This window comes from Bombina bombina, chromosome 6 (genome assembly GCF_027579735.1).
Source record: "Bombina bombina isolate aBomBom1 chromosome 6, aBomBom1.pri, whole genome shotgun sequence".
Lineage (NCBI taxonomy): Eukaryota > Metazoa > Chordata > Amphibia > Anura > Bombinatoridae > Bombina > Bombina bombina.
Window position 1 is genome coordinate 480,577,706 of NC_069504.1, and position 26,395 is coordinate 480,604,100.

A 26,395-nucleotide genomic window follows, 5' to 3' on the forward strand; every position below is an offset into this window, starting at 1 on the left:
TTCTGGATGCTCTAGTAGCTCCTTGGTCCTTTCAACTTGCTTATCTGTTTCCTCCTCTGGTACTTCTTTTCCCAGAGTGATCTCCAAGCTAAGCATAGAGAAATCTTCAGTAATCCTGATTGCCCCAGCTTGGCCTTGCAGGATTTGGTGTGCAGATCTAGTTCACATTTCGAGCTGCCCTCTTTAGCGCCTTCCTCTATGGCCACACCTTCTGACTTCTGTATCTCAAATCTCTGAACTTGATGGCATGGAAAATAAACATTTCGTTCTTAGACATAGAGGTTTCTCTGATTCTGTGCTCGTAAGCCTGCAACTAGGAATATTTATCATAAGGTCTAGAATGCCTTTATTTCTTGGTGTATAGATCATGTTTTTTCCTAGCATTCTTTTAGAATTCCTACAATTTTGCAGTTCTTACAGGATGGTCTGCATAAGGGCTTATCTGCCTGTTCTCTGAAGGGGCAGATTTCTGCTCTTTTAGTTTTGTTTCATAGGTATATTGCTAATCTTCCTATTTAAGGTTTTGTTCAGGCTTTGGCCCATATTAAACCTGTGATCAAGCCAATTTCTCCTCCATGGAATCTTAACTTGGTGTAAAGCATTTTGCAGGCTCCTTTTGAACCTATGCATAAAGTGGATATTAAACTGCTTTATTGGTAGGTTTTATTCATTTTGGCTATCTAGAAAAGTTAAAGAGTTATCTGCTCTTTCTTGTGATCCTCCTTATCTTTTTCTTCATCAGGATAGGGCAGTTTTACAGACTAATTTTCATTTTTTTGCCTAAAGTTGTTTCTTCAGAGAACATTTTCATATAAAATTGTTGTCCCTTCTTTGTGTCCTGATCCTAAGAATGCTTCAGAGAGATCTTTGCATAATTTGTATGTTGTTAGAGCTTTTAAATATTATATTGATGGTACAACAGCCTTCTAGTTTGTTCATTCACTTTTATGGTGCTAGAAAACAACAGAAAAATTTCTGTTGTTTCTTTGGCCTCTTGGTTGAAACTCTTGATTCACAAGCCTTACTTGGAGGCAGGTCGGCCTCCACAGCAATGGATTACTGCTAATTCTACAGTCACCACTTCTTGGGCCTTAAAGAATTAGGCTTCAGTTGACCAAATTTGCAAGACAGCTACTCTGTCTTCTTTGCATACTTTTACTAAATTCTACGATTTTGGTGTTTTTGCTTCTTTTGAGACAGCCTTTGGTAGGAAGGTCCTTCAGGCAGTTGTGTCCTCTTGATTTTTGTCTTGCCTGATTGATTTATTTTTTAGACGCATTAAAAAAAAAAGTTTGCCCTTGTTGGGTTTTTGAGGGGTTGTGGATTTAATTTTCCAGTGAAATTTTTTTTTTAAATCCCTCCCTTTTACGTTGTTACTCGTGGACACCACAGCTTTGGTATTTGTTCCCAGGAGTAATGGATCGTGAACTTTCACCACCTGTATGAAAGAAAACAATTTATGCTTACCTGATAAATTCATTTATTTCATGGTGGTGAGAGTCCACAAGTCCCCACTGTATGTTTTCTAGGGTTAGTATTTTTCTTGAGCACATCTTTTTTCCCAGCTGCTTTTATGTCTCATTCCTTTTTCTTACTTCATTTTGCTTGGCTATACGTTAGACTAAGGTACATGTTAGGTGGAAGGGGTTTTATAGAGCTCTTGGGGTTGGGAATCTTTGCCTCCTCTTAGTGGGAAGGAAGAGTAATTCCTAAGAGTAATGTATCGTGGACTCTTACCACCATGAAAAAATTCATCTATCAGGTAGAGTTCCTATTAGATAAGTGTTTTGGTCTTCAACGTAATCTTAGACTCAAATTAGGAACTCAATTATATATAAGAAGAGAGCAAAATTAGCTGTCTATTGCAAGTTTTTGCTTTGAATGTGTTTGAAAAAGGAAACATGGATTTCTAATTCTCACTTGAACTTCTATACAAGGACATTTATCTTTACAGAGGTTGGATAAAAAAAAAGAAAACAAAATATACAGAAAAACACTATTACCTTGCAACTCTGGACTAGCTGTTGATGAGCTGCTATGTTTTTGTTGGAGACAGATGCATTCTGTGAAGCTGCAATGGTTTGTGTGGCAGCAGCTGCAGCCTGTTTAGCAGCAGCCTGTAAATAAAGGATATGGCAAGGATAAGAGGGAAGGGTAGAAAGCAATGACTGGAGGATGAATGTCACAACAACATTCATGTGACACACAGATTTCACTTTATTTTTTGCTGGCATACCTCTAGTTAAGACAATCTCACCTCCAAGCGATTTACAATCTTTTTCTTGATGGCATTTTGGGCAGCTGCATTGGTTGCAACTCTCAGACCCTCAGCTGCCTCTCTGAGTCGTTGTTGCTGATCCTCATTTTCAGGGTTGGCTGCAGCACCCTATGAATAGTGAACAACAAGAATTTTACACTCTACACTCTCAGTAATGCTCTTGCTCTCCCCCCATGTTGATGAGGACTTGTCCAAATTCATAATACTCAGAGAGCCTACCACTGATCACATCATTACTTTTTCTATCATATACCTTTGCAGCCTCCACCATACGTGCCGTTGAGTCTGCCAGCAATTTAGCCGCAGCCAGCAACTTTTTGGAATTATCCATGTCAATCTCTGCCTCTGCATCAGATCTCATTGCATTCACCAAGTCAGATGTGGCTTGTGCCAGCACTCTTGCCTGCCGTACCATTTCACCTAGGGTAGAACAAAACACAGCTGTTAGATATCGGCATAACTTTCTACCTTCTCTCATCTCTTCTTTCATGGTGGTGATAGTCCACAAGTCCTTTACTCCTGGGCGTTAAACTCCTGGCCACTAGGAGGAGGCAAAGATCTTTCAAAACTCCAAAAGTAATTAATCCCTCCCTCCTCTCTGGTTAGCCAGTCTTACGTATAGCCAAGCAAGGAGAAGTAGAAAGGTAGGAAGGACAGAGCAGGGAAAAGGAGGTTCTAGACTAGAACTGCCGTTAGAAAAAAATAACTACAATTAATTCAAATGGGCAGGTCTCGTGGACTCTTAATACCATGAAAGAAATTAATTTTTTTCCGGTAAGCATAAATGTTGTTTTCTTTCATAAGCGGTTGAGAGTCCACAAGTCCATTACTCCTGGGAACTAATACCCAAGCTGTGGAGTCCACAAATAATTTGAGTGGGATAAAAACTTTTTTGAAAAAGGCAAACACCTAATTATCAGAAACTGTTGCCTGGAGAACTTTTCTACCAAAAGCAGCTTCAGAAGAAGCAAAAACGTCAAAATAGTAGAATTTAGAAAATGTATGTAAGGATGACCATGTTGCTGCCTTGCCAATTTGAACAGAAGCTACATCTTAAAATATCCAGAAAGTTGAAATTCATCTTAAAGGGGACTGTCCTGCCACCAAGTAAGCCTTGTGAATAAAAAGGTTTAACCAAAAGGATAAAGTTACGGCAGTGGCCATTTGGCCTTCATGTGGACCTGAGAAATTAATGAACAGATTAAAGAATTATTTAAAATCCTTAATAGCCTGAAGATAAAATTTCAAAGCTCTAACTACATCTAAATTATGAAGAAGCCCTTCTTTAAAATTTTGAGGGTTAAGATAGAGAGAGGAAACTACAAAGTCCCTATTGATATAGTCTGAATAAACTTCTCATGGCTAAATATCAAATTGAAATTAATTCTTAATAATCAGATATAGAGGCTCGCGAGAAAGTGCAGACTATTCACAAACTCTTACAGAATGTCAATGACTAAAAGATGCATAGGTTTCAATGGAGAGACCTGTAGAACTCATACAACCACATTAATGTTCAAAAGAGGAGAAGTTGACTTAAAGAATGGTTTCAATTTAAAGCTTTAACAAAACTTTGAATGTCAGGAAGTTTAGCAATTTTCTTCTGGTATAAAACCAAAAGAGCTGCAATTTGACCCTTCAAAGCAATGGCAGATAAGCCCTTGTAAACACTGAAGAATTCTAGAAATCCTGAAAGAATGCAATTAAAATCTTTGTTTCACACCAGAAAAGAAAAACCTTCCACACCCTGAGGTAGATCTTTCTCAGAACAGGCTTCCTGTCCTGGATCAAGGTATTCACAACAGAATCAGAAAAACGTTGGTGTTTTAAAATTATGAGTTCAATCTCTAATCCATCAAGTTGCAGGACTCAAAATCATGATAATAACATGGACCTTGAGACAGAAGGTTGAAACGTAGAGAACAAGTCCATGGAAGAAATCTGAACATCTGGACTAAGTAAGCAAACCAAATTCTTCAAGGCCAAGCTGGAGCTACTAGAAATACTTACAATAGTGCATGCTTGATTCAAGCTATCACTCTTGAAAGCAGAACCATTGGGGGAAAATTGAAAGTGAGACAAAAAAAAAACAAGGCACTACTAGAGCGTCAACAAACTCTGCCTGAGGATCCCAAGATCTTGCAAAGAATATGAGAAGCTAGATGTTTAATTGAGAGGCCATCAGATTGTCTGAAAGACCCCACCCTCTGTATAATCTAATTGATGACATCCCCTGGATGAAGAGATTGGCGACTGCTCACATCTGAAAAATTAAACGCTGTAAAGACACCCCCTTTATTATTGATAAAAACCACATCTGTGAAATTATCTGAAAGAAAACTCTGATGACTTTCCATAGAACAGTATATTTAATGGCAACGTTGTCTCCAGAGAACACCAAACTCCCAGTGCCCTACTGGACCCCAATAATACACCCTAAGAGACTGCTGTCTGATGAGATTCTTGTGCATATTGAATAAAGAATGTCACCAGTAAGATGGATTGTTGAACTATGCACTGTGAAAGAGATTGCTTTTTACCGGATCCAAACAGATCCTTTGGAAAAGCTGATTAAAATCCTTGCACTATTGGATTAGTATGGAAAGTTGGAGAGGTCTCAACCGAAGAAATGAAAAGGCGTCTAATGCTGCAATCATCATGCCTAGCACCTCCATGCATAAAACTACCGTACAGTTAGGACTAACTGTAACCTTAATTTATTCTGATCTGTTAACAACATACGCAGAGAAATTGAGTCTAACAAATCCCTGGAAAGAGACCCTAGAAAGTTTATACGAGAAATTTAAAAAAGTTAAAGATGGCACCTGTACCAAGAGATCATACAGGTATTGAGCCACTGAAATAACTAGAGCTCTGATTACAGACAATAGCATACTACAACTCCCAGAGATAATTCTGGGAGTTTTAGTAAGACCAAACGGTAGAGCCTTAAAATGTTTGTCCAAAAAAGTATATAATTTATAGATAATGATAGTGCTTCTTTTTTAAAAATGTCAGATCTAGAATTGGTCTGAAAGTTCCAACTTTTTTGTAAACTATAAAATGTTAGAATCAAAGCCCAGGCCCTGTTCTGACATCGGTACTGGAACTATCACCTCCATGAGTTCTGGATCTTGAACATATTGTAAAAAAGGCTGGTGCCTTTACCGGGTTATTTGGAAAGTGGGACAGAAGAAACCTTTCCCTGGGAGAGCCGGATCAGAAATCTATGCTGTATCTCTGGGACACAGTGTTCAAAACTCAGGGATCTCGTACAGACAGATCCCAGACCTTTTGAAAAAGGATCTATATCAGGGGCTGCACCTTCAAGGTGACAATATAAGGAGAGGGCTTTTTTGAGAGTTTGGACTCGTCCCTATTGGAAGAAGACTTTCAGGAAGATCTGTAAGAATTGTTCCTTAGAGACTAAGAGGAGGATTTTTTATTTCTAAACTGAGAAAAGAAACAAAAATGATAAGGAACCAAGTGCTTCCTCTTAGACTTCATGTCTTGAGGGAGAAAAGCTCCTTTATCCAGACACATTAGAAATGAGTGTGTCAGTCACAGAACTAACATTATCTTCCCTAGAAAAAGAAGAGAGTGAAAGGGTGGATTTTGAAACCAAGTTAGCTGGCCATGACTTCAGCACCAAGGCTATTCATCTGGTCAAAACTGCTAACACCATGTTGTTATTGTTCATCTAGATTATATCAACAATTGCATCACAAACGAATGCATTTGAAGACATAATAAGATCAAACGATGGAGAAATTCATCATCTATAGAGTCATCAGAAATCTGATCAGATAAACTAACATGCCAAATAATAGTAGTAGTAGAGGCTGCTGCAACACAGACGATACTAACAGCTGACCTGATTAAGAAGCCTGATTGCTGAAAAGCCTTTCTATGAAAGGATACTCATTTTCTTAAAAAGAAGTACTGCCCTCTAAAGAGATAGTAGAGCACCTTGCCAAGGTGGAAATGGCTCTATGCACCATACGGGTAGTTTCCCAAAGTTCTAATTAGAGGATGGTACCAAAAACATCCTTTTAAATTTGAGGTTGGATTATAAGGAACACCAAGCCTTGTCCATTCCTTAGTGATAATTTTGAAAATAATATCAGGAACAGGAAAAACTGGACTTTTCTTCAGCAAGATTACGATCCTGAACTCCTTACATACATAAAATATATGATTGTGTTCTAGCTTGAACATAAAGAAGACAGATCTGAGACTTGACCATCATAAAAATATTAATCTTCAGAAGCTGCCAACATTTCAAAAACAGTTGAGCGCACAAAATCCTTAAAAGGAACAGTCTACAACAGAATTATTATTGTTTTAAAATATAGATAATCCCTTTATTACCCATTCACCAGTTTTGCATAACCAACACTGTTATATTAATATACTTTTTACCTCTGCGATTACCATGTATCTAAGCATCTTCTGACAGCCCGCTAATCACAGGACTTTTGATTTATTATCTATTGATTTGCATTTTAGCCAAATAGTGCTGTGTTGCGCTTAAATAACTCAACGGGCATGAGCACAATGTTATTTATATGGTCCACATGAACTAGCAGTCTCCTGTTGTGAAAAGCAAATAAAAAAGCATGTGCTAAGAGTCTGTAGTGGCTTACAAACAGACAGAAATTTAGAGATTAAAATGTTTTAAAGTATATTAATATAACAATGTTGGCTGTACAAAGCTGGGGAATGGGTAGTAAAGGCGTTGTCTATCTTTTTAAACAATAACAATTTTAGTGTAGACTGTCCCTTTAAATTTTGTAAAACTCCCCTGTAAAAGCAAACAGAGGGAAGACAGACTCCTTTAGAGGCAAGAGCAGCATTAGATTGATTGGCATGCATCAGATGATCCATACAAGCATTGTAAAGTTAAGCTGGGTATACAATAACAGCAAGTTTGCACTATAAACATTTGTATTGAACTGTAAAATCACAGTATCTAACTTCTAAAAAATCTAAGTTTTTAGTATTGGGGGAAAAATAACAGGATTTAAGACCAAGTCTTTATCAAAATCCACTTAAAATATTAAATATATAAAAAGGAAAAAAAGGACCCTTGTCCCTTGAAATATAGATGAAAAACTTAGTCCTAGCAGCTGTAGTAACACAGGAGAAGCCGTTCGGCATGTAACTCAGCAATGGAGTGCACACAGGAAGTAGAAATACTTGCAGCTTCCAGCAATTATGCATGAAACAGAGAAGCGCACTAAGCAGTGGAGGCTCCTCTATAGGAGCACAGGTGCACGTGATCCCCCTGGAGAGAAAAAGAAAAAACCTTTCTGGCTGAATAAATATAATTTTTCCAATTGCCCCCCTATTGGAAAATGTATATTTATACAGCCAAAAAAGTTCCAGTTCAGTTTTGTTAAAAAAATTATATATTTTTTTACTTCTATCTATCACACCGCACGTCCGATAGATAGAAGTATAGGCTTAGGCTTCAAGCCCTTTGCACTTATTTTATTTAAGTGCCTGCAGCGCTGCCCCAACCCAGCCCTATACCTTGTTAATAACACAGTTTTTGATGTGCGAGTAGAGGCAGGAGCTTAATAAATCAGCCAATCGGTGGTACCTCTCTTGTCTGGGGAGGCATGGCCATGGAGCATTGACGTGAGTTGGACTGGCGGGAAGTAAAGGAGGGAGCTGCTGCCGACTTACTTGTGACTCTCTCTCTGACAGTGACAATCAGAGTCAGACACAGTGTCCGTCATCGTGAGTCACTTGATGCCCGGCCCCGGTGTTGCAGGAGATGGAGTGGGTGCCTGGTGCCAGACTGCTTGCCATGCCACTGCTGCAGAGGAGAGAAGAGGAGCTGCAGCTGACCTGCCCTAGTGCCACTGCTTGGAGGATGCGCTTATTACGGTAAGGTTATGATTTTGTCCACTTCTGTAGGTGCCACCTTACCATGCTATTAGTGCAAGTAAATATGTATTTTCTTTAGATATATGTATCACTACCCTATAAGTTCACAAGATTGATGTCTACTATTTTTATCTGTGTAAGGAGCGGATAGCCAGACTCTCAATCTGCTGTACAATATTTGTGCGTAGTTGTATAAAAATATATGAAGCTTAGCTGTACTGCTTGCTTCTCATATGTATGACTATATATTTGTTTCACAATTTACTGTCAAATTACTGTATTAAGGGTTATATTCTGTAAATCACCCACACAATATTCCTAGGGTATCCATGAGAGAACACATCATAGTATGTTTATTTACAAGGCCTGTGTTTGAGGCCTGACATCACACAAACTATAAGATAGTAACCACGGAAACTCAGCAGTTGTTCCCTGTAACAGCTCCCTATATAGCCATCATGTAAACAGGCAGGCTCATTTATAAACAAGAGTAAACAAAAAAAAAGTTAGCTTTAGTAACCAATATTCCCACATCTTATATATACAGACTGTGACCCATCACTTATATTATAATGAGTATCTTCTTTTTTTTCTTATATATTTTTATGTAGGTGTGGCTAATAAACTGTATTTCACAATAGATAGATGCAACAGCATCAACCATCAGACTCTTCTAAAACTACACACCTTGGTTATGGAAGAAAACTACTAATGCTGTTTAGTATACAACATTTTTTTGGGGGGAAATAAAATATATAGACATTAGCCATCATGTGACAAAGACAGTGTTCTTTAGGGAACAACCTTTTTTTAGAGCCATATGTTGCTTTTATGTTTTTAATATAATTTTGGCACTCAACTTTTCAGTGTAACTATCCCCTACTTTTTACACATTCTATAAAAGAATGGAGCAGTTTACTCCGTTGCCATTTTACTGTTATTGTAACCCCTGCCATTTTTTTTTTTTTTTTATTTTTTTTTTTTTTTTTTTTTTTTATTGAGGAAATTCAATACAAACATCTCAGTATACAATACATTATAATCAAGTTACATTTGGCACAACTCTTGTAGGTCAGTACATAACTTTTTAGACATATGAGTGTATAAAGTGTAGTTTCACAGATAATCTATCCACATACAATGTAATTTCAAACAAAGAAAAGGTTGTATTATGGAACATTTCTGTGGCTAAACAGACAAAACCCAGACCAATATTATATCCTAATAGCACTCACAGCCTATAGCTTCCTCATGTTTTTTTTTTTTTTTTATATAGGTAGGGGGATATTATGGGCCGCTATATTTTATCAAACATATAGTAAAGAATAGGGAAATGCTATGGAATCTGTGTTCCTTAGTTTACATTAGTAAACAGGGACTAAGGGAAAACCCTTAGGGGGGAATACGGAGCCAGTGAACATATTGAGGGAAACTATTCAAGTGAAACCATGCGTGAGGGGGATCTACAACTTATAAAAGTAACATATATATTGAATGTAGGAAGAAGGATAGTTAAGGGCCAACCTTTATGCTGTCTAGAAATGTATAGCCATGTAAAGATTTTGGACAGGCTCACCTACCTACTATATAGGAGAGAATATACGGTATACAGCAAATCTATTATGCAATCCCAACATTAAACATTACGGTTTCAAAGACTACAAACTAGAACACAGTAATAGAATCTTAACAGACAGACCACATAACTCCCTTACGGAAGCTCCAAATTATCTCAATAACAGAATTACCTCAGTCAAGAAAAAATGATACACCAATGCATACCCAACTGGATAATCTAGGTCCCTGACTGCGCCACCCCGGCCGCCGGCAGCACAGCCACAGGTCCAGAAGACTGCCCACCCGTTTTCCCATCTAGCATGACCCAACTGCCTCTATCAATTTAAGTATGCACAGATTATGATGACACCAAGATATAAGTGTATATCATAGTTGGACTATATTCTAGTTAGGAATAAAAAAAGTTGCAAAATAATACTTTTAAGGAGAAAGCTTTGTTGAATAAATCTTCCCTTTTTCTTCATATAGAATAGGGAACCATAATGTAGTACTATGGTATCCATACAGGCAAACCACTTTGCATCTATATGGCAAAAACTGAGTACATGTGGCAATTCTTAACTAAGATATGAGTATCATTTGTAGATAGGCAGGTCTATTGGGTAGCATAGTAATTGTCACAGTGAAATAGCTCTATCTTCATAAATATATTTATAAGTAGCACCTGTCTTCTACATATTCTAAAATATATAGTATTACTATATCTAAGAGGGTGGTGTCTAGGAACATATAGAGAGAGGCTGGTAGAAGCCCTATGTGTATAACTATTTGCGTAGCTTTACATGGTCTCCTCTAAGTGTAACAGATTATTATAATGGGTGACATCAAGGCACATGACATTACTAGTAAGAGCAACGTAAATATAGAATGTACAGCAAAGCGTTATATATCCTGCATATAAATTAGATAGTTCATATATAAAGGGCGTTAATGGTGCACCTTATAAACTAGCATTATGTTGAAAACATCATTCAGACACAATAAACACACAACCACTAATGAACTATATAACATTATAACGTAGACCAGAAGTAAATAGGTTGCCAGCCAGTGAAAAGTATTCCAGTCAATAAGTAGGACTGTTCAATGATCACCCTACTGTCCAGAGTAATTCCGAGTGGAACACACTCCACAGCTCAAACTGCACACAGCGTAACTGGCAAACTGCTTCAGTCAGAGAAGTTCACGGTGTATAAAATATTTAACCTATACCTTTCTGCCTGCATTCAGTGGAGAAGGGAGATTCTATTTACCCTGCGGTCATTAGTAGTAATATCGTTTCCCATTGTTAGCAATGTGGAAAAATGCCAAATATATCGGACAGTCACTTAAACAAGTCTCCAGATGATGGGATGTCGGTTGGAGAAAGTAATTGTATTGAGCAGCGCCACTTAGGTTTTCAATCTTACCGCTCAAGTTCCTAAAAAGATGCCTATCCAATGCCCATCTTGTTGCCCTCTAGTATGGTAATGATCTCCCCACCCGGCAAAAGGAGCCGGAAATGCACTTCATGTAGAATGGCCAAGGCATCAGATCTCGCTATCAGTGTGATCCATATGACCAGTCTCGTTGGTATTGATATGAGCTTAACTATCTCCATATTAGGAGTCGTCCAATCGATCAATTGCTGAGGTGTAGCCAAATAGCTTAAATCCATCTCCTTCAAGCTCAGCTTGTTAGGTGAAGTGGCTGTGCTATCCTGTAACTCGCTCTGCGAGGTAAGATCTGCACACGCTAGCACGGTAGTCTGAACAATCCGCCCTTGATGTACTTCAGATACCGGCACCACTGGACCCGGCTGTCCACCAACTAAGTAGCATCCCTCCTCTGACTGTGGTGTCCAAAACATATAGTCGATATGCTGGAGCATTGCCGCTTCAAATTCTACCAGAAGGGCATGCAGTTCTTGTTCGATAGTGTCCATATTGAAGCAGGGAAGTAGGAATAAGAGTAGTACAAATTCTACTAGGCTTTAGTCTTCACGTTACTCCCTTAGGCCGCACTACGCAGGAGACCTTCCCAGTGCCGATTAGTTAGTGTTGAAGAGCATAGACAGAACAAAGTGAGAAGAGCATCCTCCTAAATGACTTTAGTACTGTTGCCATCCATCAACTTTCAGCAAAGTGATAAATTAGCCCATGAAATAGGAAATAAATTGAGGAGCTCTAACAAAACACGTCCTGTCGCTTCAACCTCTGGCTCCGCCCCCGTAACCCCTGCCATTTTATTGTTATTGTAACTTCCCCCAATAAATATTTTAAAAAAAAATGCTAATAAAAAAACAGACCAATTGAGTATTCATTCAAACATGTAGGGCAAATTTGGGCTTTTGACCTTGTAAAGCTAATAATTATAAGTTGCATACATTTGGGGAGCTATAAAACTATATACTAATATTTTCATACATACATGTTATGACATTCCAGATGTTAAAGATAATTATCACTGCCTTAAAGTGACAGCAAACATGAAATAAATAAAACATTATATTCAGTGTGTACCTTAAAGGGTTTATTGACCTATAAATGAAAGGGACCTAATTACCTAATTAAGCAACTTTGCAATATATTTTTAATATTTATTTTGCCCATTTTCATGTTATTTAGCTCTGAAAAATGAGCAATTTCTAATTCTCAGAACTCTCTCTCTTTCTCTTTATCTCTCTCTCTTTCTCTCTCTCTCTTTCTCTCTCTCTTTCTTTCTCTCTCTCTGTTCATGTATTGTGAATCCCCATTTGAATAACCCACGAGCCGCCACTGGCACTAAGCCGGGTAAGCAGTGCGTGAAAAATTAAAAAGCTGTAGCTTTCAGTAATTATGCACAATATAGAGAGGTGCGCTATTTTGTGTCATCAGCTTGACTCGGGAATGCAAAAAATAAAAAGCTGCACAATAAGGTGTCAGTGTGCGCAATGCGAGTACCCCTAAAGAAAGAGTGCACCTGTATAGTACTAACAAAGTAATATCCCTTTAATAATCAAAATGATCAAATAAGAAATACAAAGATAATAAGAAAAATAAAGAATAATAATAAACTGTCACTTATCACTTGGAGGTTCCACAGCATATAAGGATTTTCAAAAAAATATACAATGTCGTATATAGACTAAAAGTATATGTATGATAAAAACTGTCTAATACATTTGTTCACTGGCTATGCTTTACTGTGTAAAAACTATACCTACTAATAGCCTGTGGGCTATGTGAGTGCAATCTGTTTGGTTGTACTTACCTGAACTGCATCACACTCTACTGCGATTACCCATAGCTGCAGAAATTACTACTTCCAGTAGAGCGCCCATCCAGTGCTTGTAAATTACAGCAGAGTATAACTGTGGGGAGTATATTGATGACCCAACAGGAGGCGGCTAAGGGTCCCCCTGAAGAAAGTGACACCTCTGGCAGGCTTGTGACTAACTCCTTAACCAGGAATAATTGTGTCACTACCCTATACTCCAACCTTCCCTCTGTCTTTCAGTAGCAGCTCTCTAAGGAAAAAATGGGCCTCAATTTTGTCTGAGGACCCCTCTCCACGAAGAATCAGCAGCACCTCAATTCTTCACCCATCTCCTGGGAAGCAAAGATCAGACTGGCTAACCAGAGAGGTGGGAGGGAGTTTTGGGGAATCTTTGTCTACTCCTAGGGGCCAGGAGTTGAATACGCAGGAGTAATGGACTCATGAACTCTCACTACCTTATGAAAGAAATAAAAAACGAAACACAAAAAAATAGGGTTGAAAAGAAAAAAATATTTTTTTCTATATATCTTTATCTACTATAGCATGGAAAGTCTCAAAAGATATTAAACAAGAACTATTCAGATAGAGAAATAAACAGTTGTTTCTGGACAGGCATTAGTTTGTTTTTTACTGAAAGCAATGTGTAAATATAGAATTCTCTTACAACCACATCCTAACAGCAGCATCTATCTTAAATCTGACAAAAAAACTCCAGGGTATTCTGTATGAGATGCTAAAATCTATGCATTACAGATATGACCCTTCTTTAATATTCCCACAAAATCAAAACACATTAATCAGCCTCTGGAAGGGTTTACTAGCAGCTAATCCCCGCAGCCACCAACCTGCATCCCCCATAGAACTGAATATGCTCTCCGTGACACACATGATGGTGTCAGTAGCCTGATCATAGCGTCCAATAGGCTCCCCACGACTGGTGAATTGGCGTACATGCTGCAGAAGATCATTGAGTGCTTGGCCCACAACACTGGCTGCTGCGCTGACCTGCTTCAAGAGCTCCATATCTTCAGTTGCAGCCTGGCAAGCTCGTACACAGTTGTCCACAGAACGGTCCACCAACTTCCCTGCCTCAATTAGCTGCTCCTGGCACACTGGTGAACTTATGGTTGGACTCACCACCTAAGTGGGAAAGAATGAGAGTTTTTTGAGGAGAGATGTAGAAGCAAGGACACCAATTTAAAACCATTAGGTTAATAACATGACGCCAAACATAGAAAGTCAGAAACTTCAAAACAATCATTTGAACTAAATACCGCTCTCTCTCTGGCCAATTCAGAAGTGAAGACAGAAGCTGAAAAGATAAAAGCCAGACCAAAGGTACTCTATGGCAATTTTGTCACTCAGAATTTGATAAAATGGATTGTAAAGGCAAGTACAAATTTCTAAAGGAGAGGATTATTTAAGACAACTGGGTCAGTTTTAAAACAGTGCAAATTATCAATACTAACGGTTTGGATAGAAAGTGTGTCAGAGAATATACAAAGACTTATAGCCGTATGAAGAGACTTCAAACAGGAGGGCAGTCAAATGGGAATATGAGGAAGGGAATAGATGACAGAAAAATAGCAAACAAAAAATGTGTTCTTCTTGCCCACCAGACTCAGAGGAAAAGGAAGACCTGGGATGATGCAAACTAAGCCTTGGGCCAAGATCCTTGGTCTGCCTTGGCTAATATTAATAGGTTGTGGTAGAGAAAAAGAACTGTGTAAGCAAACATACTGGTGGGAGATGGGTAAAGCTACCCGTCAAGCAGAAAAAAGCTCCTCAAACCAAGGGGATTAGAGAGCAAGGAAGAGGCATAGAAGAACATGCTTTGACAATCATGGTTAATTTAATATAGAACAATGAGTAAAAGACAGTAGAATGTGAGGAATTAGACAGGGGAAAGTGAAAAGAAATGGATAAAGGGCTTACAACAGTAGCCTAGTTGTGTGAAGATAACATGAAGACCTAATTGATCCATAGACTAGAGACAACCAATGGATGGAGAGACAATCTGGATAAAGGATATGCTGGCTAGTATAGTCCAAAGTTATTCTGACTTGTGTAGAGGAGTCACCATGAAGCTATCATGACCAGTGCAGTCTTGAGAGGTCTTAAGAAGGAAGTAGAGCTTGATAAAATCGTCCAAGGGTTCTTCAAGAAAGAGTGAAATATGCCATCTGAGGCAGATGACTGTGTTATGGTGCTGCTCAGAATCCTGGAATCCTAGAATCAACCAGATCCTGCAGGATATAAATAGACTGGATCATAGAAACCAATGCTGGAGTAACGAGGGTTGTGTTGATTAGGTAGGGAGAGGGTATGTGTCAGACAACTACTTCCAATGGCATCTGAATAGACAGTCTTGTTAATGATTGTACAGAAAAAAAAAAGTGTTTGTAATTTTTCGGCTTGTCATAGTGGAACAAATATTGGAATAGAACCATCTTTATCTCTACTATTGTAGTGTTCTTTCTCTACATGAGAATATATACAAGGTAATACTGTTTATAAATGTATCTACTGCATGTGCAAATACAAATCTAAATTAAGTGAAAATGCTCCATGTATTGGACAGATATTGCTTGAATGATCTGCTGCTTCTCTGTTGCCATTTTCAGAAGAACTTATATCAAGCCTGCAAGCTGCACAGTAATGCTTCATAGACACGTGAGAATTGCAAGGGTATGGGATGCTGAGACACAAATTATAATGGACATATAAGTGAAAACAGAAAATGCTCTTATGTACTACAGCATTTTATTACTACACTATTGCTTGCATATAACTACGTGTTTAACCCCTGAACTATTGCTTGCATATAACTATGTGTTTAACCCCTGTTTGAGTGTAATTGAGCCACTGAACAGCCCTACAAGGGAAATCATTAAAATCTGTCCTGTTAAGGTTCTTTGTAAACAATGGGACTTTAAACAATGAGGAACATCATGAATGATAGTGAGTTATATCATTTTTTATTTGGGACCATTACAGAGGATGGGTATAGATGACATTCCACACAGATTTAATTATGAGAGGGCAAAATGTGAGCTACACATTGCATGGGAAATGTTGTGGGAAATAAGGAATCTCCTTGTGTCTGAATCCCAGAGCAAACAGAGTTTGGAAGGGTATGTAAAAAAACAAAAACCTGTGTAATCCATTTGCACAAAACTGACATGAGCTATATGCTGAAATCTTAAGCATTATGGACCCCATGCAGTTTGCGACATGGAGCAAAGAGAGGGGAGACCTTTATATTCAGTATATAGCGTAATAGGAGAGTGAAGTTCCAAAAGAAGCAGTCTCCAAGTAGACATTTCAAATATCTAGGAGAGAGAAAGAGAAACTGGACAGGAAGGCGAGCGAGTGTTTGTTATATTTGTTTGATATTTAATGTTTCTGCTTTTCTCTAAGTAATGGCTTGATATTAACTCAATGGTAATAACGAATCTCTATTTCATATGCCAAAGTAGCCAATTAAATATTTCCTCACCTTAGCACAGGCCACCAGCTGGGAAGTGGACAGTGCACATTGTGTAGCAGCTGCAATCACCCTGTTCTGCTGAACTGTATCCTCGGTCACTTGTGCAACATTCTTTGCCTTAAGCACCATCATAGCAGCTGCATTGGCCACTGCTTTTGCTAAATTCATTAACACATCCTGTTGAGACAAGGCATGCAGTCAGAGAGCTCTGCACACTCACCATATTTATCATTCACCTGGCTTCTGAAACTTACCTGGAACCTCTCGTCAGTGTCGCTCTCGCCAATCTGTCGCAGTAGATCTCCACTTGCTTGTCCAATGCTGCCAGCTGCTGTGAGAACAGTCTGACGTGGCTAAAGGACAAAAGAAAAAATTCCAACAATATAAATTTAAAACATTTTCAGAGTAGAAAAAAAAAAAAAAAGATTATGTAGGTGAGGTTTACCCACAGATTGTCAATAATTGAAATAAATAAATAAAATTAAGCCCCAATCTGCTGTCACATTAAAGGAATAAATCCTGTGTTCTGTACAAAATTATTAAGGGGACAGTCTAGTCAAAATTTTACTTTTATCTAGATTGGACATGCAATTTTAAACAACTTTCCAATTTACTTTTATCATCAAATTTGCTTTGTTCTTTTTGTATTCTTTGTTGAAAGCTATAATTTCTAAGCCCTTGAAGGTCACCTCTTATCTGAATGCATTTTACAGTTTTTACAGCTAGAGGGTGTTAGTTCATGTGTGCTATATAGATAACATTGTGCTCACCTCTGTGGAGTTATTTGTCAGCAACAGTCTGTCAAAAGAACTGACATAAAGGGGCAATCTGCAGATGCTTATATACAAGGTAATCTCAGAGGTAAAAAGTATATTAATATAACCGTGTTGGTTATGCAAAACTGGGGAATGGGTAATAAAGGATTTATCTATATTTTTAAACAAACATTTCTGGAGTAGACTGTCCCTTTAAAGGGGCTGAACCAAGTAGTTGCAAGGCAGCTGGATGGGGGGGGGGGTATTTAAACCCCTTGATCTCAGCTTTCTTAGCAGCTAAAAACCTCCAAGACCCCTCATTTGAAAGAATTGTCTGCTTTTTCAAATGGTTTTGGAGCAGTAATGTCAAGAAGATGTTTGTTTTTAAAAAAAGGAAACTAAAACACTTGGGGGTTTGTTTGAGGATGCTACATTATATACACAATAAAAAAAATCGGATATCTCTAGAGACCCCTAATAAAGTTTGTTAGTAGACAAGTTCCTCTCTTAAATAAATATAAATTTTGTCTGTATAGCTAGGTGATCACTGTGGTAACAGTGAACACCTTGCAAGAAAAAAAAAGTGCTTTTATTTCTGTATTGCACAATGGGGCCTCTCTAATCTATATTATAATCCCTAAAAGCTTGTAAGGGCCCCTATTTCACATGTGGCTACCCTTGATGACAATTTAGTACGGTGATCACAGTAACAGCAGTGTTCACTTGGCCATTTACAATATTATTTAAGAAAATCTATACAAACATTATACATATATTTTACAGTTTTTGACGCAGCTATCTCACATGCCATGAATTATAAAGATAATAATGGTATATTGTGAATCTGCTGTGCTTGCTAAAAAAAATTATTTATAATTTGTGTGGATCACTCACTAAAATTTGACCTACAATAGTGTTTAAATATAGATGGCCAAAAAAAGCTCAAATGGGGTGAAAAAAGGCTTAGCAGCGAAAGGGTTAAAATCCAGTTTCAGTTATTTCTACTTTTCCAATATGAACATTCATTAAAGGGGCATAAAACACATTTTTTTAATATATGCATAGTATACATAAACAATTAAACACTAAACTACAAAAGGATTGCATGCAAAATTATTATTTTTTGGCCACTGATCATACCCATTAAAAAGCATCTTATGTCCTCCACCAGGCCAGTTAGCAACTGACATAAATAACTACTACACTGATTAATCAATAACTGTGTAAAATGTAGCAGAGATGGACTTAAAAAGTCTGAATTATGCACTTCCAGTTCTCACTGGATTTGAAAAATTGGACAAAAAAAATAATGTAATGATATTTAATTTATTTTTAAGTTATATAATAAAGATAGGGATAGTGGTAATGGAAGTTGTATTTAATGATTCCCCGTCAAGTATTAGCTTACCACAATTTAACCAATAAAAGTAGTCACCCAAATTGGGGACAATTATACTAATATCTGATATAATGAAATATAGACTAGTAATACCAGGGGAGGGTGCTCACTGTTCAAGTAAATGTAGAAAAAATAGGAGACAAGCGAAAAGAAAGTAGAGCACTCGCAAAAGGAGACTAGTATAAGTGGCTATTCAGTAGGTATATAATATTAAAACTTAACATTTATTATTCAAAAAAATGATAAAAAACTACTATATAAGTAGTGATTAATACTTAGATTAAAACACAAACAAATAATAAACGGCTGTATATCCACAATGACCCCAGAATGTATACCATAGAAACTCAGAATAGAGTAGGAGGGATTTTTAGGCAGATATACACCAAAAAATGGTTCACGGATTGCACCAAAATCTATCTAAAAAAAAAAGAGGATTGACCTCAAACAAAATTATACTATCTAGTGCAATACTGGACCGGTGTAGGTCTGTCCAAAATATTCCCTATGACAAAATTAGTATAGTGACTAAGAGGGGAAGTGTAGGTAGCAAGATTCACATAGTCCATACATTCAGCATATTACACAGACCCATTTGTATAGGCAAGAGTGAAGTGTTCACAAACACAAATTAAACCAAAAATATGATCAATGAAAGGTAATATGATTCTATAGATATGTTATAATATACACATTGACTAGTGAAATGTGACTTGCATAGTTACACTTAGTGGTTGATACAGCCGTAGGAAGAGTGAAAGGCTAGCCTTTGAGAAAGCCAAGCCAGGCGAAATGTACATCAGGCACTCTTCCTACGGCTGTATCAACCACTAAGTGTAACTATGCAAGTCACATTTCACTAGTCAATGTGTATATTATAACATATCTATAGAATCATATTACCTTTCATTGATCATATTTTTGGTTTAATTTGTGTTTGTGAACACTTCACTCTTGCCTATACAAATGGGTCTGTGTAATATGCTGAATGTATGGACTATGTGAATCTTGCTACCTACACTTCCCCTCTTAGTCACTATACTAATTTTGTCATAGGGAATATTTTGGACAGACCTACACCGGTCCAGTATTGCACTAGATAGTATAATTTTGTTTGAGGTCAATCCTCTTTTTTTAGATAGATTTTGGTGCAATCCGTGAACCATTTTTTGGTGTATATCTGCCTAAAAATCCCTCCTACTCTATTCTGAGTTTCTATGGTATACATTCTGGGGTCATTGTGGATATACAGCCGTTAATTATTTGTTTGTGTTTTAATCTAAGTATTAATCACTACTTATATAGTAGTATTTTATCATTTTTTTTTAATAATAAATGTTAAGTTTTAATATTATATACCAACTGAATAGCCACTTATACTAGTCTCCCTTTGCGAGTGCTCTTTCTGTTCGCTTGTCTCCTATTTTTTCTTAATTTATTTTTACTATGCACAACTGATAATTTTATATTACTATCTCCCTCTATTGTGTTAAAATATTGAAATGAAACAATTAAGAATCAACTCTAAGTTAAATAATTATCGATATACTAATACGGAAGTCACAGTCAGAAGTTAATCTTTTTGCTAGTGTACAAATTACTAGAGGGTTAGTTATAGCTTTATAAATTAATTCTAGGCATCTTCATAATGTCTGTCCATACATACATCTCTTTCTCTCTCCTTCTCTGTTTGTACAGATGATGTAAAACAAAACTGTGAGGCTGCAATGAGTACATTACTTACCTCTCCTGAAGAAGGTTGCACAGCAGTGAGCAGGTCTGAAACAGCGCCTGCTAGTGTCCGGGCCGCTCCTAGCAATTTCTCTCCACTGCCAACCTCATCCTCCATCAATGCAGCCAGCAGCTTCACTCCTTTTGACATTTCTGTTAGGTTGGAAGAGATGGTGGTAATAGCGCAGCCCACAGCTGTGTAATCTGTCTCTGTTGGATCACCTACAAGAGGAAGACAGGTTGTTTTTAGTAATGTGGCAAGTTCCCGAATATAACATTAATATGGTGTGTTTGTAATATAAATGTAGTATTTAAACACACAAAAACTATTGTATTTTATTTGTAAACACATACAAGAGACTTATGTTTGTTTTTGGGTTATACATTTGCATCAATAGATTAAGAAGGAAAAAAACAAATGTTTCTGTGAAGATTTAAATGTAAATAAGAAAGAAACAAACAAGCTAGTAAACAAACGTGTATAACACAACACCATGTTCCTACCAGCAGTCAAATTCACTACGGATGCTGTTCCTGCCGTGATGGCATCCACCTGGGAATGGATCTCATGCTTGGATTCGTCTACCTTGTTCTGAATCCAAACTCTTGATGCCTAAAACATCATCACACAATGATCACAAACCTAGTGACTCTTGCCCCCACATCTTACTCATGTAACCAATATTTACTGATTATTTAACATAGTACGATTCTGGGAGCTGTTACTTACCATGTCATGTCCAAGATCTGGCAGGTTGTCCACTTGTCTGAGGTCATCATGTGCCTGTTGCACTGCATGCATACTGGTGTTAATCGTCCCCATCAGCGCTTGCTGGGCAGAAGTCTAAGTAGAAGGGGGAAAATAGATAAATAAAATGCAGAAATCTACTAGTAGAGATGAAACCTTCTGAATTCAGGTAGGGCACACAGAAAATACCATTATCCAATGTTTCAGGTTTCCTCTAACCATAATTATTTCTAAACAAACTGACTGCTCTTTACAATAATTACTACTTAAATGAATTAGCAGTTTAGTACTTGACCTTCAAAATCCTCAAGTACCACCACAGCCTCATGGCTGAGAATTATGGAAGAGCTAAACAAATGCACTAAACAAAATATTGTCTTTCTTTTTATTCTTGCTCCATAAATCTTCCTCTCCTTTTCCTATTCCACCCATCTCCCTCACTTGCCTCCTCCTTTTTCTTAGTACCTCTTTACCCCCTTATACATCGAATATTTCTCTTATATCACCATTCTTCTATCTTACTATCCTTCTATCTATCTCTAAACTTATGTTCCCTTTTCCATTCTAATATTACCTTCCCATCCCCCATCTTCTACCTTCCACAGAACAGCCACTGTATAAATCTAGTTATCTACTTCCAGTAGTCTGAATATATTACATTTCTGAAGCAAAAATAATTTTAAGGAAAAAAAAATATGGATGCTAATTTATTTTGCTAATTGGATGTGACATACATTGAAGCTCCCGGAGAATAAGACAGAACAAAACTGAATCCCAAAGGAGAATGGAGACACAGATTTGACTACAACTGATAAAAAGCAGCTCAACAACAAATGCGTATATAACAGGAAAAATCAAGTAAAATACAGTGCAAGGGATATGTAGCACTTGCAAAGATTATGGTTAACCTTTTTACCACTGTTCCTGATATACTTTGAGTTTCACAAAAGATTTTTTTTAGTATTAACCCACAAATCAATTACATATGATGGTTCCTAACATGCAGTTAAAGCCAGTAATTAACCCCCTACTGTTTCAGACATGCCTGCCAGTCATCACATTGAGAATGACATCCTGCTAGAGATCACACTACCAACCCAGCAGAAAGAAGGTACAGCCTTTGTGATCTGAACTCGCAGTTCCATGAACAGTCTTTCATTGACACTCCAGTTACATGAACACTTTATAAACACAATGTCCTACAGCTTCTTAAAGGGTTAGTCTAGTCAAAAATTAAACTTTCATGATTCAGATAGAGCAAACAATTTTAAGCAACTTTCTAAGCTTCGGAGCTGGACTATTTTTGGTTCAACAAATGGGTAGCGCTTGCTGATTGGTGACCACATTTAGACACCAATCAGCAAGCACTACCCAGGTGCTGAACAAAAAATGGGCAGGTTCCTAAGATTACATTCTATTTTAAATAAAGATACCAAAAGAATGAAGAAAAAATGATAATAGGAGTAAATTATGAAGGTTGCTTAAAACTGCATGCTATATCTGAATTCTGAAAGTTTAATTTTGACTAGACTATCTCTTGTAATATAGGTTATACTTACTAGTGGTGGCATGTGTCCTCTGTGCATCTGATCTATGGTGAGTTGCTGCTGGGCAGAAGGCATACTGCCCATATTAAAGGATTCAGGTCCACTGGATCCTGATCGTATGATAGCAGGGAGAGCCACTGTTCCAAGTTCTGGCTTTCCTGGACGAGTGACCTGCTGTTGCTGCAGAATGGTGGATCTGAGAAAGAGCACATTTTACCTTTACTGACAAGACACTGAACACCTCTTTACCCACTATTAAGAAAACAATAAGCAATAATAAGGAGGATAAAGTAAAATTGTGCTGTGTTTCTTTTTAGAATCATGGATATAAGTAGTATTGGGCTTTAAAGGGATATGACGCCCAATTTTTCTTTCAGGATTTAGATAGAGCATGCAATTTTAAGCAACTTTCTACTTTACTCCTATTATCATTTCTTCTTTGTTCTCTCAAATAAAGATACCAAGAAAACAAAGAAAAACTGAAAATAGGAGTAAATTAGAAAGTTGCTCAAAATTGTACACGCTATCTGAATCATGAAAGAAAAAAGAAATCAGGGTTTCATATGCAATTAACATGATAGGGCAGGCCACCATAAAGCAGGGCAAGCAGAAATCTTACTTTTTAGGGGAGATTGACTCTTCTAGCATGGTAGATTCCTCATCCCCCTCCAAACCGAACCGGTCCTTGCTTTGTTTCTGGGAGAACAACATATTGGTTAAAACTAACCTCTCTCTGTGTTGCCTAGCACTTATATAGCTAGGATGAAGTGATGATCCACTGCCACAAAGCATATTTATATCAGAAATGTTTGTAGTGCGTTTGTGTAAGAATTAATTAACCCAGATTCTGTCAAGCCTGTTTGGTATGTTAAATAACAACTTCCATTTACAGAGTATAGAGTACAATAGAAAACAATGAATGCATATGAAGCAAACAAAAAATAAAGAGCTTAGTGAAAGAAAGTTTTAAAGCATTTCAAAATATCCAAAGAACAACTGTCATGTCAACACACTAAATACTGCAAATCCCATTTTATGTACACCACAATATAAATAATTATATAAATAATTATACCGCAAAACTCAGAAACTAAACCTGCTATGATGGATTTTAATCGATCACTTTGTTTGCAATTAGATTCCATCACACTTAGAACTTTTTTTTATCATAAGACAGCCTTTATTTTCTAACGGCTAGATTTGGAGTTTTGTCGGTAACGACTCAAAAAATGAACGCCGGCTTTTTTCTGGCCGCACCATAAAAATAACTCTGGTATTGAGAGTCCACATAAAGGCTGCGTTAGGCTCCAAAAAAGGAGCGTAGAGCATTTTTAACGCAGCTTCAACTCTCGATACCAGAGTTGCTTACGCAAGCGGCCAGCCTCAAAAACGTGCTCGTGCACGATTCTCCCATAGGAAACAATGGGGCCGTTTGAGCTGAAAAAAAACCTAACACCTGCAAAAAAGCCGCGTTCAGCTCCTAACGCAGCCCCATTGTTTGCTATGCGGAAACACTTCCTACGTCTGCACATAACACTCTAACATGTACCCCGAGTCTAAACACCCCTAACCTTACACTTATTAACCCCTAATCTGCCGCCCCCGCTATCGCTGACCCCTGCATATTATTATTAACCCCTAATCTGCCGCTCCGTAAACCGCCGCTACTTACATTATCCCTATGTACCCCTAATCTGCTGCCCTAACATCGCCGACCCCTATATTATATTTATTAACCCCTAATTTGCCCCCCACAACGTCGCCTCCACCTGCCTACACTTATTAACCCCTAATCTGCCGACCGGACCTGAGCGCTACTATAATAAAGTTATTAACCCCTAATCCGCCTCACTAACCCTATAATAAATAGTATTAACCCCTAATCTGCCCTCCCTAACATCGCCGACACCTAACTTCAATTATTAACCCCTAATCTGCCGACTGGAGCTCACTGCTATTCTAATAAATGTATTAACCCCTAAAGCTAAATCTAACCCTAACACTAACACCCCCCTAAGTTAAATATAATTTACATCTAACGAAATTAATTATCTCTTATTAAATAAATTATTCCTATTTAAAGCTAAATACTTACCTGTAAAATAAATCCTAATATAGCTACAATATAAATTATAATTATATTATAGCTATTTTAGGATTAATATTTATTTGACAGGCAACTTTGTAATTATTTTAACCAGGTACAATAGCTATTAAATAGTTAAGAACTATTTAATAGCTGCCTAGTTAAAATAATTACAAAATTACCTGTAAAATAAATCCTAACCTAAGTTACAATTAAACCTAACACTATACTATCATTAAATTAATTAAATACAATACCTACAATTACCTACAATTAAACCTAACACTACACTATCAATAAATAAATTAAATACAATTCCTACAAATAACTACAATGAAATAAACCAACTAAAGTACAAAAAATAAAAAAGAACTAAGTTACAAAAAATAAAAAAATATTTACAAACATAAGAAAAATATTACAACAATTTTAAACTAATTACACCTACTCTAAGCCCCCTAATAAAATAACAAAGACCCCCAAAATAAAAAATGCCCTACCCTATTCTAAATTACTACAGTTCAAAGCTCTTTTACCTTACCAGCCCTGAACAGGGCCCTTTGCGGGGCATGCCCCAAAGACTTCAGCTCTTTTGCCTGTAAAAAAAAAAACATACAATACCCCCCCCCCAACATTACAACCCACCACCCACATACCCCTAATCCAACCCAAACCCCCCTTAAATAAACCTAACACTAAGCCCCTGAAGATCTTCCTACCTTATCTTCACCATACCAGGTTCACCGATCCGTCCTGAAGAGCTCCTCCGATGTCCTGATCCAAGCCCAAGCCGGGGGCTGAAGAGGTCCATGATCCGGATGAAGTCTTCATCCAAGCGGGAGCTGAAGAGGTCCATGATCCGGATGAAGTCTTCATCCAAGCGGGAGCTGAAGAGGTCCATGATCCGGATGAAGTCTTCTATCAACGGCATCTTCAATCTTCTTTTTTCCGGATCCATCTTGCAGACCTCCGACGCGGAACATCCTCTTCTCCCGACGCCTACTAGCCGAATGACGGTTCCTTTAAGGGACGTCATCCAAGATGGCGACCCTCGAATTCCGATTGGCTGATAGGATTCTATCAGCCAATCGGAATTAAGGTAGGAATATTCTGATTGGCTGATTGAATCAGCCAATCAGAATCAAGTTCAATCCGATTGGCTGATCCAATCAGCCAATCAGATTGAGCTCGCATTCTATTGGCTGTTCAGATCAGCCAATAGAATGCGAGCTCAATCTGATTGGCTGATTGGATCAGCCAATCAGATTGAACTTGATTCTGATTGGCTGATTCAATCAGCCAATCAGAATATTCCTACCTTAATTCCGATTGGCTGATAGGATTCTATCAGCCAATCGGAATTCGAGGGTCGCCATCTTGGATGACGTCCCTTAAAGGAACCGTCATTCGGCTAGTAGGCGTCGGGAGAAGAGGATATTCCGCGTCGGAGGTCTGCAAGATGGATCCGGAAAAAAGAAGATTGAAGATGCCGTTGATAGAAGACTTCATCCGGATCATGGACCTCTTCAGCTCTCGCTTGGATGAAGACTTCATCCGGATCATGGACCTCTTCAGCTCCCGCTTGGATGAAGACTTCATCCGGATCATGGACCTCTTCAGCCCCCGGCTTGGGCTTGGATCAGGACATCGG

General features: G+C 37.8%; 1 protein-coding gene across 2 annotated transcripts in view; it reads right to left on the bottom strand.

Annotated features, from left to right (window-relative positions):
* Window positions 1–26,395, bottom strand: part of TLN2 (talin 2) — a 637,355-nt gene that overhangs the window by 250,178 nt on the left and 360,782 nt on the right. For both annotated transcript variants that reach the window (XM_053717305.1, XM_053717304.1), the window contains exons 13-23: window positions 23,278–23,354; window positions 22,671–22,854; window positions 21,094–21,207; window positions 20,868–20,976; window positions 20,377–20,585; window positions 16,733–16,831; window positions 16,488–16,655; window positions 13,834–14,128; window positions 2,532–2,698; window positions 2,258–2,386; window positions 2,004–2,117 (exon numbers count right to left, since the gene is read on the bottom strand). In XM_053717305.1, the coding sequence (XP_053573280.1) occupies window positions 2,004–2,117; window positions 2,258–2,386; window positions 2,532–2,698; window positions 13,834–14,128; window positions 16,488–16,655; window positions 16,733–16,831; window positions 20,377–20,585; window positions 20,868–20,976; window positions 21,094–21,207; window positions 22,671–22,854; window positions 23,278–23,354 (1,665 nt within the window). The remainder of the gene's footprint in view (window positions 1–2,003; window positions 2,118–2,257; window positions 2,387–2,531; window positions 2,699–13,833; window positions 14,129–16,487; window positions 16,656–16,732; window positions 16,832–20,376; window positions 20,586–20,867; window positions 20,977–21,093; window positions 21,208–22,670; window positions 22,855–23,277; window positions 23,355–26,395) is intronic.